A 17,844-nucleotide genomic window follows, 5' to 3' on the forward strand; every position below is an offset into this window, starting at 1 on the left:
TATTTACATCGTTTGGTAGACGCCCATATCCAGAGCAACTTACAGTTATCTCATTCGTACAACTGAGCAGGTGAGGGTTAAGGGCTTTGCTCAATGGCCCAGCATTTCTCACAACCTTCTGATCGGAAGTCCAACATCTCAGAAACAACTCTGCTTCATCATTATTTTCCTATTCGACCAAATTAAAGAAAAAAGGCCCCCTAGATCCACTTCCAGGATTATTCCAGGAGCCACAGGATGACATGTTCCACCAGCCATCATCATCATCACATGACCCAGTCCCATGGCACTGATCCCTCACACCTGTTCCTTCCCCCTAAATAGCACAAGTCTCACCTTGCAGCTGACTCCTGGTCTCATTGTGTAATAAATGAGACCAGATAAATGAATGTAATAGATGAGGATCAATAAATGACACGTGACCAGGTCATGTGACATGTACAGTTGGATGGGAAATGTAGATCACGTGGATCAAGCCATAAAAAATCCTCATCCTCACTTTAAAAAATTAGCTTTCTTCAATTGCTTCTCGCTTCATATCTACTCATTCTTTACATACCTCTGACCATCTCATAATCATCTGGACTGCAACTGAATTATCCCCAAACCCCTCATCCTCAGAGATTTCTACAATCCTGGATTCCAGTCACCATCTTTCTTTGTTATTTATGCACAAGCCTGAGATTATGTGACCTGGATCTTGTGTAGGTTTAAATCCAGTACTTCCATAATAACCCATGTGTTGCAGTTCATTGCAGATTAGAAGGTTCTACCAGGAAATCCATGGAATCACCTGAGGCTACTTCGTGTTTTTGGGAACAAATGGACAGAAAAGAGACAAAACTTTGTGGACACTCTTCTGAGAAGATGTTCCACCAAATTTTGTGGGGATTGACTGAGATTCTTTTAACCATAAGAAGGTTTGTAAAATCAGGTATTGATCCAAAGGTGGTTTTATAGGGTTTGATCTCAATAGCAGGAGATCTTCCCAAAACAGGTTTCTAGTGCAAGTGAAGGAAAAAGTTCATGCCACAGCATCCAAAGACGTCGTATACAATCTCCAACTTTGTGGTGACAATTTGGTGAAGAACCAGAAATGGGTGGAAAAAGTCAATACTTTTCTCCTTATGAAGTGACCGTGATGATATTAGTCTTCAGCATTTTAGAAAATTTCTGATTGTTTTAATGACGCTGACAGAAAAACCTTCGCTGGTGAGGTGGATTCTGCAGGGATTTTACAGTGAGGGTTTCTGGCGGTCCGAGCGCTACAGCTGGGACGCTGAAACCAGACTGCTTTCCGAAAGGCTGATGAAACTCTTTTGGCGACCGTGCAGCATGGTCTTGCAGAACTTGATCATTCACACTTGTGTAAACACACACACACATGCTGAAAAGCAACCTTCGATAATTAGATGCATACGCAAAAAAACCCTCGATAAGCAGAAACAAATGGATAATTCTAATATCATGTTATCTAAACACACACACACACACACACACACACACACACACACACACACACACACACATGGTTTCCTGACTAGCATCTGTATGAGATAATGGTTGATCTCATTCTCTGGATCATTTCAGACGTCCCCTCCTCAACAGCTGGGAGGAACTTAGGAAGCCATTTCATTCCTTCTTTCTTTCTTTCTTTCTTTCTTTCTTTCTTTCTTTCTTTCTTTCTTTCTTTCTTTCTTTCTTTCTTTCTTTCTTTCTTTCTTTCTTTCTTTCTTTCTTTCTTTCTTTCTTTAATCCGCATGTAATCATACAAGTTTGTGTGTTTTACAATTAAACGCCACGTGAAGTCGGCACGGGTGGCTTTTTATTGACGGTGACTGGTTGCAAACTCTCGTCTCATTGCATTTTATCTCAACAGCGTTTTTGGCAGAGAAGAAGAAATTGCACAATGCAGTACATTTTTTGGCAAAGCCTCCAGAAAAAAAAAAAAAAAAAAGGGAGAGAGAAAGCTGCAGAATATCAAATGCCCCTCCCAGTCCTGGAGTGAGCGTAAGTGTGCTAGGGAGATATTTGGACAGTGTGCTGACCCAAAGCTTCTACTCCACTCGTGTGGGAGGAGATGGCCAGACAAAGAGAAGACACCCACACCCTAGAGCGCAGACACAAACACATACATCACCGACGCAAAAGACAAAGCCCGAACAGCAGGGATTTATAAACCCGATTTATTACTTAAATTAATAGAATTGCACGAACTGTCAGAAGATAAAAAAAATCTATGGTCCAGTCAGGGTTTTTGACTGGAGCCTAAAAAATGGCACATACATGATAATACGTTGGGGTTATTTTTGACTTACGACCCCAAAAGTAAGAAATATCGTAAGTCGAAAGGCGACACTATGACTGAGTCTTTCCTGCCCTTTGCTTTCAGGCTGATGTATCATTTTCATTTTCTGCTCTAAACTGATGACTCGGGTGCTTGGAAGACACTTTTATCACCAAAAAAATAGCTGTTTAAAAGCGTTTAAAACAGAAAAAAATACACACTGAGACAATTTTACTCGAGTGGAGACAACTAGCGAGAGGCGGGGCATCTCACAGGGCGAGACTTACATTGTACGCTGGTGCCTGTTGCACAAAATTGTTTAGATTTGTACAATTTTGTCGTATCGTCAAAAGGGGGAGTGGTGGCTCCAGCGGTTAAGGCGCTGGGTTGCCGATCGGAAGGTCTGGGGTTCAAGCCCCGGTATCGCCAAGCTGCCACTCTTGGGCCCTTGAGCAAGGCCCTTAACCCTCTATGCTCCGGGGGTCCCTTACGAGGGAAATATCAAGGTCCGTGACGTGGGGCCGCCTTCCCGTGGGCTCACCACCTGCAGGAGGGATCGTAAGGGACGGTGCTGTGAGGATTGGGCAGCAGTCGAAGGCAGGGGCCTGCTTGGACTGCTGCCCCGCGACCCGAATTACGGATAAGCGGGAGAGAATGAATGAATGAATGAATATATATATATATATATATATATATATATATATATATATATATATATATATATATATATGTATACTTTCTTTCGGCTTCTACCATTAGGGGGTGCCACAGCGAATCATCCGCATGTTTGATTTGGCACATGTTTTTACGCTGGACGCCCTTCCTAACGCAACCCTCCCCATTTATCCAGGCTTGGGACCGGCACTAAGGCGTTTGCAACCCTAATGGCTGGGGTTGGTTCCCTGACCGGGGCTCGAACCCGGGCCGCAGCGGTGAGAGCGCCGCATCCTAACCACTAGACCACAAAGGGCACCTGTGGAAAATTATTTTAAATACCATCTTATTATTATCTTAGATTTTCTCATATCATTCATTCATTCATTCATTCATTCATTTTCTCCCGCTTATCCGTAATTCGGGTCGCGGGGGCAGCAGTCTAAGCAGGCCCCCGCCTTCGACTGCTGCCCAATCCTCACAGCACCGTCCCTTACGGTCCCTCCTGCAGGTGGTGAGCCCACGGGAAGGCGGCCCCACGTCACTCCGACGTCACGGACCTTGATATTTCCCTCGTAAGGGACTCTCATATCATATATTTTCTCTTATTTTATATTTATAATCCCTTTTATCTAATGCACAAATCAAATTTTATATTTAACTGCGTATTCTGCATATAACTATGTTTGTGAAGAAGATTTGATTTAATCGGTGTAAAAATTCCCCCTGTTCAGGAATCTGGGCACTTTTGTAAGGAGAATGCAAAATAAAGGAATATTTCTTACTGTTTTATATATTAAATAGTAAATACAACACACAGGGTCTTTCTTACAGTGGAATAAATGGGGTGAAATTTATTTATAAGGCAGCAGGTAAACATTTTGTCCTCAAAGTTGATGTTAGAAGCAGGAAAAATGGCCGAGCGTGAGGGTGACGTCTATTTCCAAAACTGCAGCTCTTATGTTCCTGGTCTGCAGTGGTCAGAATCTATCAAAAGTGCTCCAAGAAAGGATCAGTGGTGAACCGGCGACAGGATTGTGGGCGTCCGAGGCTCACTGATGCACGTGAGGAGCGAAGGCTGATCGGTGTGGTCTGATCCAACAGACAAGCTCCTGTGGCTCAAACTGCTGAAGAAGTTCATGCTGTTGATGATCTACGAGTCACGACTGTTTCAGCAGCAAAAAGGGAACCAACACAATATTAGGCAGGTGGTCATAATGGTATGCTGATCAGTGTATATATAAGTATTATCTCAATACTTTCTTGTCAATATGGACATCTTGTCTTTTGGCAGGTGTTTGCTTAGTGGATAAGTTCTTGGCCTTTGGCTCTGTAGGTCAAGAGTTCAAATCCCAACCAGTTGTATGAATGAGATGAATGTAAGGATGAAAGCGTCTGCCAAATGCCATGAATGTAACATTTTTTCCTTTAATCAAACTTGGAGATCCAAACCTGTTCCAGCTCCATGAAGATCTGCTTTACATGGGTTGAATATGTTGAATGATCTCTTTGCTATAAAGCTGTTGAACACCTTTGGGATGAATTTAAATGCTGACTGCACCCCAGGCCTCCTCACCTCACCTACATTAGTCCCTGACTTTACTAACACCCTTGTAGCTGAATGAATCTCCACAAAATCTAGTGGAACATCTTCTCAGAAGAGTGGGGGTTCTTATAACAGCAAATGGAATGGGATGTTCCAAAAGAAAAGCTCTGGTGTGTACAAACTTTTGCCCATTTATTATGTACTCTGATAGATAGATAGATAGATAGATAGATAGATAGATAGATAGATAGATAGATAGATAGATAGATAGATAGATAGATAGATAGATAGATAGATAGATAGATAGATAGATAGATAGATAGATAGATAGACATGCATTCTTTTTTTTTTTCACTGAAATTGAACGCCATGGGAAAAAGCTCCACAATGAAGCCGGTTTATTTTCCTACACCGGGGTTTAGATTCGCAGGCGGTTGCGTGTAAAAGTGTGGGTGTGTGTTTACATGTCCATCCTGTGTGTGTGACGGTGCATACGTGCATGTCTGTGTGTGTTCCAGTGTTTCGGCGAACGATCCTGAGGGCCTCCTGCGAGAAGCATGTTTTTTTTTTCTCTCTCTCTTTGCGTTTCCTTCCTTCGCTTTGTCTGTGCTGGACTGGTTTCGAGCTTTCGAAGCTTTTCCTGCTGTTCGCATTGTCTTAGTTTTTTTACACGCATTAGATATTAATATAAAGATTCGAATGAAAAAAAAAAAAAAAAAAAAAAGAGAGACGAGGTTGGGGTTTCATTCCTAAGCATGCTCAGGGAATAGTGTGTGTATGTGTGTGTAAGAGGGGGGTGGTTACTTAGATCCTGTCCCTCTGTAGTGTTATCAGAAGGCATTCCTGCTCCTGCTTCTTCACAGTCTTTGGCTTTATCTGGCTCCGAGCCCCCCCCCTCCCTCACATACGTCTCAGTCAGCTGCCACTTTTTGCCCTGCCCCACACTTCATCTCTCCATCTACCCTCAGAGTCCCTCAGCAGGGTGGGTCATTCCTCAACACCACCACCCCCATCATTCCCTCACACACACACACACACACACATTACAGTCGCTCAGGCTTCGAAACACTGACACGATAACAGCATACCAGACATTCTATACATCCAGCCTGTGCAGCTCTGACATCTCCGGGGTAACGGCTTTGACCGACACTCTTGCACTCCAAACATTCTGATGTACGAGATCTCTGTCTCTCGGGGTTTCTGTAAGAGCAAACAGATGTTGGTGCACTTCTGAAAATATAATGTGATGGGGACTGCAACTCAACAACTCAACATGGCCTTGAGCTTTGTGTGTGTGTGTGTGTGTGTGTGTGTGTGTGTGTGTGTGTGTGTAAAGAGAGTAACTACTTTTCATGGCACATATATATAATTCCTTCGCAGCAAACATATCGGTTACATTTACATGTGTTTATTCCGAGATCTCTGAGTCAATGTGGAATATGTGTGGGGAATCGAACCCAAAACCTTGGGATTGGAAACAAATGGAAAACAAACCAACTGTGAAAAAAATGACCCCACTATGTTAAGAATGTAAGAACACATGGAAGGTGATGAGATCTGGAAAAAAAAAAGAAAAGCTATTTCAATAATGAGATCTTATCCCATGAAGATGTTTGGAATGAAATCATGGAGGGATTTTAAACAGAAGTGTGGGATTTGAGCCTAAAATGTTTCAAATAGAATCATGTAAGGGGTTTACAACAAAGATGGAATTTGAACCCATGATGGTTGGAATGAAATCATGGAGGGATTTAAGCCCATAATGTTCAGAATGGAATCATGTCAGGTTTAAAACAAGTGTGGGATTAAAGTCAATGATGCTTAGAATGGAATCATGTCTGGGTTTGAAATGTGTGGGATTTGAACCTGTGATGTTTGGAATGGAATCACATGGGGATTAAGATATGTTTGGTACTCGAACCCATGATGTTTAAAATAGAATCATGCAGAGGGGTTTAAAAAAGTGTGGGATTTGAACCTGTGATGATTGTAATAGAATCACATGGAGATTAAAGCGAATGTGGGATATGAACCCATGATGTCTGGAATGAAATCATGTGGGGATTTACAATAAGTATAAGATTTGAACTCATGGTTCGGTATTCGGAAAAGTGAAACATTTGAAACTATAAAAATAAGATTGGAGGAATGTAGGAATCAAAGCCATGACCAAAATGACAGGCTCGGATGTGTGTGGGAATCAGACCTGTAGCTACACTGCTGGAATTGGGTGAATGAGGTATTTGAACCCATGATGATGGGACTGGAAGATTGCAATGCTACAGCCACAATGTTGTTACTGAGAGTGTGTGGAAATCAAATACGTTATACTGGGGGGAGGAGAATGTGGGAACCACACCCGTGATGCTGGGACTGGAGTTGGGTAAGAAGTGAGCCATAATGCTGATGTGTGGGAATTTAAATGGAAGCAAAAGAAAAGGTATGAACTTTTATCAGTGTCAGATCTGAAAACATTGAGATTAGAAATGTGAAAATTCACATATTAAATTTGCAATACTGAGTGTGAAGGTGTGCAGAAATAAAAATAATTATACTGTGATTGGAAAAGTGAAATCCATACTGATGAACTACCATGATTTTGTGAATGGACCAATGATGTTGCGTTTGAAACCATGATGTTGGTATTAAAAAATTGTGGGAATTGGAACCGTGATGTGGGGATTAAAATCATGATGTTGGGATTGAAAGAGTGTGGGGATTGGAACCATGAGGTTGGGATTGATTTCATAATGTTGGGATTGAAACCGTGATGTTGGAAATTTAACCATGATGTTGGGATTGAAATAGTGTGGGGATTGGAACCATGATGTTGGGATTGAAAGGGGGTGGTTGTAACCATGATGTTGGGAATTTAACCATGATGTTGGGATTAAAAAAGTGTGGGGATTGGAAAAATGGTGTTTTGATTGAAATAGTGTGGGGATTGGAACCATGAGGTTGGGATTGATATCATGAGGTTGGGATTGGAACCGTGATGTTGGGATTGAAAGAGGTGGGGGATTGGAATCATGATGTTGGGATTTAAATCATGAGTATGGGTTTGAATTCATGATGTTGATATTAAAACAGAGTGGGGATTGGAACCATGATGTTGAGATTGAAAAGGGGGGGTGGGGGGGTGGGGGGTTGAACCGTAATGTTGGGAATTTAACCATGATGTTGGGATTGAAAGAGTGTGGGGATTGAAAACATGATGTTGGGATTAAAATAGTGTGGGGATTGGAACCATGATGTTGGGATTGATATCATGATGTTGGAATTGGAACCGTGATTTTGGGAATTTAACCATGATGTTGGGATTAGAACCATGATGTTAAGATTAAAAGAGTGTGGGGATTGGAATCATGATGTTGGGATTTAAATCATTATGGGTTTGAATTCATGATGTTGGGATTGAAAGAGTGTGGGGATTTGAACTGTGATGTTGGGAATTTAACCATGATGTTGGGATTGAAATAGTGTGTGGATTGGAAATATGATGTTATGATTTAAATAGTGTGGGGATTGGAACCATGAGGTTGGGATTGATATCATGATGTTGGATTGAAAGAGTGTGGGGATTGGAAACATAATCCTGGGATTGGAACCATGATTTTGGGATTAAAACAGTGTGGAAACTGAAACGATGTTTGGATTGAAAAAGTGTGTGAACTGAAACCATGCTCCTGGTATTATAGGTTGTGGGATTTAAACCCATGATGTTGGGATTAGAATTGTTTGGAATCTAAAGTCATGACTTTAATCGGAGGTGTGTATGATTCTAAATAACCAATACATATATGCTAATGCAGGATTTTTGGAACTGAAACCTATGATGATTCGACTATAAGCAGATACAAATAAAAAATTGAAAATAAAGTCCTGACACTGAGGTAGGAAACTTGAGGGAATCTGAATGGTTACATTTTTGAAAGATACGTGGGAATCAAACCCATTACATTGGGTTCATATTTAGTGGAATGTTGCAGCATGTAGAAATCAAACCTATAATATTGGCACTGGAAGAGCGTGGGACTTAAACCCAACCACGCAGGAATTTGAAGAATGTGAAAATCACACCCATGATGTTGGGATTGGAGGTTTGTGGAAAACCATCATAGTAAGAGTGGAAGGGGATGGAATGTAACCCGTGATGGTGAAACTGGAACAATATGATGTACAAAACAAACTTCACGCCCACAGCATTGGGGTTGGACATAAAAAAAAAAACTTAACAAAATATCAGAATTAAAAGTTCTGAGTTTTTAGAAAGGAACCATTTTGCCAGCATTTGAGAACCGAAGCCAGATGATCACCAGAGTCAAGATACTCACTGGAGAAACTTAATATGCAGAAGATAAAGCGCAAATAAAAGCACTATGTCTTACTGCTGCACGATAAAAACCCCAGCTGCTCCTCTGTAGACACGCCGCCCATCTCTGTCCTGAAGTCCTCTCTGGTTTCTCCACTCAGGGTGAGATAAAACGTGCACAAGGATCTTCTGAAGCTCCACCAGGTCATGACTCACTAAATATTTTTGGAAGGAAGTGACTCGGTGGTCTGTCGGAGTTTAAAGGTGGCTGAAGACCAAATAAACTGTGCACGCACACACACACACACACACACACACACTCCACAGAGCACTCTGGAGATCAGTAGAAAGACCTACTGCTGGCTTTCCGTCAGGGGAAATAAACGAAAAAGTGCAGCTTTGAAAAATGGGAAAATAAAGTCGTAGACGAACAAAACTGATTTTAAATTCAATTCATTCATACACGTTAATTAAATGATGAGTAAAAGGTGGGAGGTGGCAGCACAGTGGTGCAGTTATCAGACTTGTGATCAGAAGGTTGTGAGTTCAAATCCCATCCATTTCTCCTAAGCTTTGCTGCTGGACCCTTGAGCAAGGCCCAAGTCGCTCTGGACTAGTGCCTTTGACAAATGCCATAAATGTGAAAAGTGATTGATTGTGCCAGGGGGCGGAGCTTGGAGGTGAGTTGCAGGAGTTTCACGGTCCAAACTTTCCCTGATCAATATTTGAGAAATGATTTGTGGCCAGTGAGGTGGCCGTGATTATGTCCATGGTGGCCATGCCCACCCCACTGGTCAAATCATTTATCGCCAAGCTGCCACTCCTGGGGCCCTTAAACAAGGCCCTTGAGGGTGTTAATAAAGTCAAGTACTGATGTAGGTGAAGTGATGATGCCTGGGGTGCAGTGCGTGTTTACATTCATCCCAAAGGTGTTCTAAAAGGGTTTAATAGCTCTGTATCGTGAGACTTAAGAGCTCACACTCCAAACCCATGTGAAGCATATCTGCATATCTGGAGCTGGTTTTGTGCTCATGCTGAAACAGGTTTGAGTCTCCATCTTAATCCACGGAAATCCAGACATTCTATACAATTGTGTGCGTCCAAACAGTTTGGGTAACGGCTCTGACAAGCTGAGCTGCCACTCTCGGGGCCCTTGAGCAAGGCCCTCAAACCTCTGTGCTCTAGGAATGCTGTATCATGTCTGACCATGTGCTTTGAGCCCAGCTTCCTCACATCGCTGGGTGCTGGGCTTTCTGTAAAGAAATAATGTCACTCTGCTGGAATGAAGGAGCGACGAGTAAAAAGCTATTTTTACCTTTCCGGCTTTAAAAGTCGGGTGTCCAATACTTTTGGTCAAACCGTGTATCATTTTCCTTGTCTAAAAATTGATGCATATGATGATGAAGATGTTGAAGAAAAAGAGGAGCATGAAGACGGAAGATATTCACACACACATATGCAGACACACACACACACACACACACACACACACACACACACACACACACACACTATAATGACGTCACTGTCTCGCGGTTTGTGTCCCTTTTTTTTCAACTTGGCATAATTGTTTTGGTTCCTGTAACCTGATGGGAATCTGAAACAGGAACTGTGTACTCTATCTCGCTATCCCCCACCACACACCCACACACCCACACACACACACACACACACACACACACACACACACACACACACACACACACACACACAGTCTACTCTTGGTAGGTGTCCTTTAAGGGATTATGAGCTGAGACAGAGGGATAGAAGGGGGTTATAGATAAAGAGATAAAAATCACTGCTTACACCCCAAACATGATAAATGGGTGGTCTGCCAGTGACAAATGGAATTGTATCCCACACACAAACACACACACACACACACACACACACACACACACACACACACACACACACACACACTTACTCTCAGCCAGAGTGTTGTCCTCGTCTTGCTCGTTAAAGTCAATCTGCTCGTCCGTCTTCCCGTTCAGGCTGGAGATCGAGATCTGACCGTTCTTCTGTAGCTCCTACATAGAGAAAAAGACATAGCTTACAAACCGATACACACACACACACACACACACACACACACACACACACACACACACACACACACACACACACACACAGCTATCAAACACTGCTGCACTGTCCGTCCTTTGCTAACACACTAGCAGTGAACATTAAATAGTCAAAGTGTGTTTTATTTAATCCAGGACTCAGGGACCATGTGTCTATGGAGAAGGTAAAGAAACTCTAAAAATCAAAGCTCCAATTTGTCAAATGCACAAGGAGACAAAGTCATCAACACAGAACAGGTGAACACAATAAGGTAACACACCAATGAGGGGGATTTGGGATAACGAGATGTAAGTATGGAGGATAAACGGACGTTTATCACGTAGCTCTGGAGGAAGAAGATGTAAAGGAGCCTTGTAGAAGTTTGACACTTCGGATTCACTGCAGACAAAAATCAGGGGCAAAACAAACACCAGTTGTACGATGCAACACATGTCAGGGATGTGGTGTAACGTCTGGTGGTTGGTATTCAATTTAAAAAAGAAAAAAACAAAAAGGAAAAACATTTTTATTGGCATGATTGTTTACATACAATATTGCTTAATAATGCATCAATAAAAATATTTTTTAAAGTCATTAAATTTAATAAATAATTAAATGAAAATGGAATAAACTAATTATTAATAAAATAAAAAGTAAATTCAATTAAGTTTTTATTACACTTAATTACATTACAGTAGCACCTAAATGTAAGGTGCAGGTAAAGAACAAAAATGTAGAAGTAAAAGGATGATAATATTTATGCAAAAAACAAACAAACAAACAAACAAATAAATAAATACAAGGATGACAATAATTATGTACAATACAATTTGAAAAATCTAAATAATATAGCAGACAAACTACAAAAACCACAGAAATGTAAAAAAGATTTATATGTAAATAAGAAATAAAAATAAAATTAAAGAGGGACAAACATACCAGGCGCCAGTGCCAGTAAAAAAGTGTGGGAATCACAATAATTATGCACAATAAAACAAATAATAAAATTAAATAATACAAAATAAAACAATAAAATACAATAATAATAATACAATAAAATTAAATACAATTAAATAAATATATAAAAATATATATATTAAATTGGTAAAAAAATAAAATGAATTAATTTTAAGAAAAGAAAAACACTATGTTTAGTGTGGAGACAAAAGGAGATGAAAGGATTGAGATGATTTGAGTCAGCAAAAGTCTCGATGTCCTCACAAACAAACTTTCTCAAATAGTTAATGAACTTTACTCAAATTCTGACAGGGTGGCCTACACTCACATGACCACACACACACACACACACACACACACACACACACACACACACACACACACACACACACACACACACACACACACACACACACTTTAAGTGGCTAATCAGACTAATGCATCAGACTGGGCTCCAGAAGAATGTTGCCTCTTAGTAAAACACCATTATCAGGGAGTTGCAGTGCACTTTGACAAGGGTTTTCCTGCTTTCTGTCGTCAGTCTGCCCTTTAAATCAGGACCCTCACTGTCTGCTCCTCTTACTACACACTCTCACACACACACTCTCTCACACACACACATACACACACACACACACACACACACACAGACTCAGACAGTCCCTCAGTCTCTCAGTGTGCAGGAGGCTATGAGAAAGATGACGGAGGAACTGAAGTAAAGGTAATAATGTACGTCTCATAACGACTCGTACCTTCAATACGAATCATCAATGTCTGCATTTTAACTCCAAATAAATATTTTATAGTGAACTGCTATAGTCAGGAAGGAGGGAGGGAGAGCATGTGTGTGTGAGAGAGAGAGAGAGAGAGAGAGAGAGAGAGAGAGAGAGAGAGAGATCTAATAAAGGAAACAGAGGAAATCTGATGCTTAACAACTGAATTGGATTCAGATGCAAATAATGAGAGCGAACAGAGTGAGATGAACAGTTATACCCCTTGTAGGAGAAGTAACACCTCTCTCTTGCTCTCCCTCTCTCCCATTCTTTTTCTCATTCTCATTCTCTCTCCCTCTCTCTCTCTCTCTCTCTCTCTCTCTCTCTCTCTATTTCCCTTATTTTCTTTCTCCCTCTGTCTTATTCTCTCTCTCTCTCTCTCTCTCTCTCTCTCTCTCTCTCTCTCTCTCTCTCTCTCTCTCTCTCTCTCTCTCTCTCTCGTTCCCTTTATTTATTTCTCTTTCTCCCTCTCTCATTTGCATCTCTCTCTCTCTCTCTCTCTCTCTCTCTCTCTCTCTCTCTCTCTCTCTCTCTCTCTCTCTCTCTCGATCCTTTATTTATTTCTCTTTCTCCCTCTCTCATTAGCATTCTCTCTATCTCTCTGTCATACTTTCTTTCCCTCATTCTATTTTTTCATCTATCTTATTCTCTCTACCCCCTTCTTTCTCTCTCTCTCTCTCTCTCTCTCTCTCTCTCTCTCTCTCTCTCTCTCTCTCTCTCTCTCTCTCTCTCACCCCCCCTTCACACACACACACACACACACACACACACACGCACACACACGCGCACACACGCGCACACACGCACACACGCACACACGCACACACAAATACTTAATTATAAGTAAAAGCATCAATAAAAATGAATGGAGGCAAATAGTAAAAATAGTAAAATACATACAAAAATAAAATAAATAAATACAAATAGTAAAATAAAACGAATGCAAAATGAATTAAAATGCAATTAATTAAGAACAGAAACCAAATGCATGATGTTGGTGTACAACAATAGTATAAAAGTTTCACAATCATGAAAATATGTAAAAGAAAAAATACAAATAAATGAAATATAAATAATTAATGCAAATAAATAACAAATAAAACAGCAACAAAACGATGCCTGAGCATGATAAAGGTATAATTCAGTTTAAAATAAACTAAAACACTGTAAACTACATGAGAAATATCATGAATAAAATATGCTTTGACACCCACACGGTGCAGCTCTGACAGTGGGCCAGCAGGTGTCCGTTTGGCCCCACCAGGATCCTGACCCCGGGGCCCTCATCCCATGACTTTCATTACTTACATTCCAAACATCCTGTGTGAAATTCCTGAGTCTGATGGGATGGACCCTCCCAATGTCTTTCACAACATACATCCACCCCCAACACCCGGCCCCACCCTCAAGACCTCCGTCCTGATCTCAACGTGCTGAGACCCCCACCTCAGTGAGTGCTAACAGTCAGGTCTTTAAACTGTTCTGCTGATGGACGTCACAGTGGATCTTCTAACCAGATGCTGTAAATGATAAAATTGTAAATGGCTGTTGAGTTTTCATGCGGCTTGAGAAGCAACACAAAACGTGCTTTTAAAATGACCTCTGTTCTTCTGGGGACATGAAGATTTAGAGTTTTGTGAGACACATTCAGCTACAGGGGTGAAGTCAGGAAGTGATGTAGGGGAGAAGGTTGAGGAGACCTGTGGTGCAATCAGCGTTCACATTCATCCCAAAGGTGTTCAACAGCTCTAAAGCAGGAGATCTTCCATTCCAACCCATTATCTTCCCGGCGCTGGCTTTGTGCACAGGCACATTGTCAAGCTGGAGCAGATTTGGGTCTCCTAGCTGATGTAAAGAGAAAATTTCATGCTACCGCATGATGAGTCTGATACAAGTTGTGGTACCAAGAACGTTGTGTTAACAAGAATCACATCTGGATGGAAAGGTAGTAAGGTGTCCTAATACTTTTGGGCGGAGAGCAGCTGGTTGAGTGTGTATGTGGTGACGTGGCAGGAGATTACATTCCTTTACATTAAGTCATTAATAACTCGCGGAGGCAGAACATTTCACAGACTCCGGCTGTGCGACTACTCTGTGTACGAGATCTGCTCTGTTTTACATCGTTGACCACCCGCACACACACGCACTCACACACACACACACACACACACACACACACACACACACACACACACACTACACACACATTAGGAACAACTACCCTGAACATTTAAATTGCATTTAAACCCATTTTTTCTCATGCGCCTGTGCTTATATATATATATATATATATATATATATATATATATATATATATATATATATATATATATATATAATTATTATTATTTTTTTTTATGTTTAAATTTTTGTATATAATTACTTTTTTTTTTTTTTTTGGACTTTATAATTTTTTCTATTTTCTTTCTTCTTTTTTCTTCTTTTCTCTGTCCTTATTATTGCTTTTGATCCACCATTTCCCCCCCCCCAAAGTCTTTTTATTTATTTATTTATTTATCTATGCTTCTTTATTAAATTAAATTTTTTAATTGTCTTAATTAAAAAAAATTTTTTTTCCAAAAATAATTTTTTTTACAATGTTAATGTTTTTTCAAATTAAATTTAATTATTTTCAGGTTCTTCTTTTTTCCATTTTCTTTTTTAAAATTTTATCTGCCTTTCTTTATTTTGAGGCAGAACTTCAACTGGCAGATTCCCCCAGACCCCCGCCACATCTTACACCATCAATTTGTGACAACTGCTTACCAAGAGGAAAAAGACTTCAGGCCTATGTGTGTGTATGTGTGTGTGTGTGTGTGTGTGTGTGTGTGTGTGTGTGTGTGTGTGTGTGTGTGTGTGTGTGTGTGTGTGTGTGTGTGTGTGTGTGTGTGAAAAGCTGTTTGACAGTTAAACAGAGGTTAAACAGAAACCATGTTTATGACGTTACAAAGAAGTGTGACCTGAAGTCCTTATTTGTGTCTAGTTGTGTGTTTGTGTGTGTATGTGTGTGTATGCATGCTATTCTGATTAGCTTAATTGTTCAGCTTTGTAGCAAAAAAACAACAACTATTTAGTCTGAAATAAAAGCAGACTCCTCGGTTCCGGTTTTCGTCACTCATATGTCCTGAAATCTCTCTTTTTCTTGCCTTTTGTCGTCCTCGTGCTAGAATGCACGCGTCAAAAACAAGTCCACGATCCAGTCCATCCGGTCCCCAGCCTGGATCCTATTTTTTGTCCATGTGTTAAATACTTGTAAAACACAGCATTCGGCCTACGCTTCTGTTTAATTTACACAATTCAAAGCAGATCTGTACTGTAGCGCCTGCATGTGTACTGCACGTGTGAAAACAAATAAACCTCCCAAAGAATTTCCCTTCACTTGAACTAGGAGACCAAAAACTGTTCCAGAATGGCAATGCCCCTGAAGCCAGCTCCATGTAGATTTACTTTACATGGGTTGGAAGTGTGTGGAAGATCTCCTGCTACCAATAACCTTGTGGCTTAATGAATTTCCACAAATATCCACAAAATGCAGTGGAACATCTGTCCAGAAGAGTTATAATAGCTTATATAATAGTTTATAAAAGCAAATGGAGACTGAATGTAGAACGAGATGTTCAATAAGAAGCACACACAGGTATACATATATATATATATATATATATATAGGTGGAGCGCTGAATCATGATTAAATAGCTAACAGCAATTGACCAATCAGGAGACCCAAAAAAAGCAGGACCCAATAATCTATTTAGATAAATCTATTTAGTCTGTCTAAATGCCTTTATTGGTTTTCATGAACCTTCATCAAAACTAGTTTTATTCCAGAATTTTAACTAGCATGTGTTTTTTTTATACACCTCTACTTCAGCTTGAAGTTTCCTCTTTTGAGCTTCGGCGACTTTCCGACGGGGAGAGCTGGACGAGCGGTCATTATCCTGAACGTTTTTTTCTCCCATGTGGTACGCGAGCTCGTAAAAAGTCATCGCCACGCCATTAGCTCTAAAAGCTGACGAGCAACGTTAGGTCGGACCTGCAGGAGGCCGCAGATGTAGACGTCTCCTAGAGAGAGTTGATCACCAACACAGAAAAAAAACGCTCATAAAACTCCATACCGAGACTAACAGACACACACACTGACTGGGTATAAATTCCCTGCAGGGCTGTTAGTTTATCCTAACATCCACTTCGAGAAGGCTTTTCTCCCAGCTCGACACGGACACTTGCATGTATAACGGCTGTGTCTATTTGAGTGGTGTATGTGCAATGTACACGTCCCTTTAAATGCGACATTGCTATAGAAACTAATGTGTGAGACCAAAAGACTTTTAAAAACATGTATTAAAATGGATAAAGTTTTTTTAGGCACATTATTTAGCTGATGATGTGTAAAATAATACAAAATACTAATTAGAGTGAAGTACAGTTATGATGTGAAAAGTAGAGTAGAGTAGAATAAAGTAGAAAAAAAGTAAAGTTGAGTAAATTAGATTAAAGTAAGAAAGATTTAGAGTAGAGAAGAGGTTGGGCAGAGCACAGATGAATAAAGTACAGCAGAGTACATTGTAGAGTAGAATAGAGTATAGTTGAGATGAACAGAATAGAGCAGAGTAGTTTAGAGTAAAATACAATAGAGATGAGTACAACAGAGTAAAGTAAAGAAGAGCAAAGCAGAGTAAAGTAAAGTAGAGTAGAGTGAAAAAAGGTGAGTTACAGCAGAGAACCTATAAGTAAAGTAGAACAGATTGAAGCAAAGTATAAAGTAGAGTAAAATAGAGTAAAGTAGAGTAACGTACAACAGAGTATAGTACATTACTCTACTACTCTACTATACTCTATTGTACGTTACTCTAATCTAGTAGAGTAGAGTAGCATAAAGTTAAATAGAGTGAAGTAAACGTAAAGTAGAGTAGAGTAGAGTAAAGTGGAGTAACAGAGTGGAGTATACTAAATTAAAGTCGAGTAAAGTAGAGTAGAGAAAAGTAAAGTAGAGTAGATTAAAGTAAAGTAAAGTAGAGTAAATTAAGAGTAGAATAGAGTAGAGTAAAGTGGAAAAGAAAAAAGTAAATTAGAGTATAGTAGATTAAATAAGAGAAAACTAGAGTAAATGTAAAGTAGAGTACAGTAGAGTAAAGTATAATAGAGTATAGTAAATGTAGCATAAAGTAGAATTAAGTAAATAGATTAAATGTAGAGTAGAGTAGAGTAGAGTAGAGTATAGTAGAGTAGAGTAGAGTAGAGTAAAGTA

General features: G+C 40.1%; 1 protein-coding gene across 1 annotated transcript in view; it reads right to left on the bottom strand.

Annotated features, from left to right (window-relative positions):
• akap12b (A kinase (PRKA) anchor protein 12b) overlaps positions 1-17,844 on the bottom strand; it is a 72,234-nt gene that overhangs the window by 20,175 nt on the left and 34,215 nt on the right. Inside the window, exon 2 of the mRNA XM_083562585.1 lies at positions 10,730-10,832. Within this exon, the coding sequence (XP_083418711.1) occupies positions 10,730-10,832 (103 nt within the window). The remainder of the gene's footprint in view (positions 1-10,729; positions 10,833-17,844) is intronic.

This window comes from Silurus aristotelis (genome assembly GCF_946808225.1).
Source record: "Silurus aristotelis genome assembly, chromosome: 15".
NCBI classification, from domain to species: Eukaryota; Metazoa; Chordata; class Actinopteri; order Siluriformes; family Siluridae; genus Silurus; species Silurus aristotelis.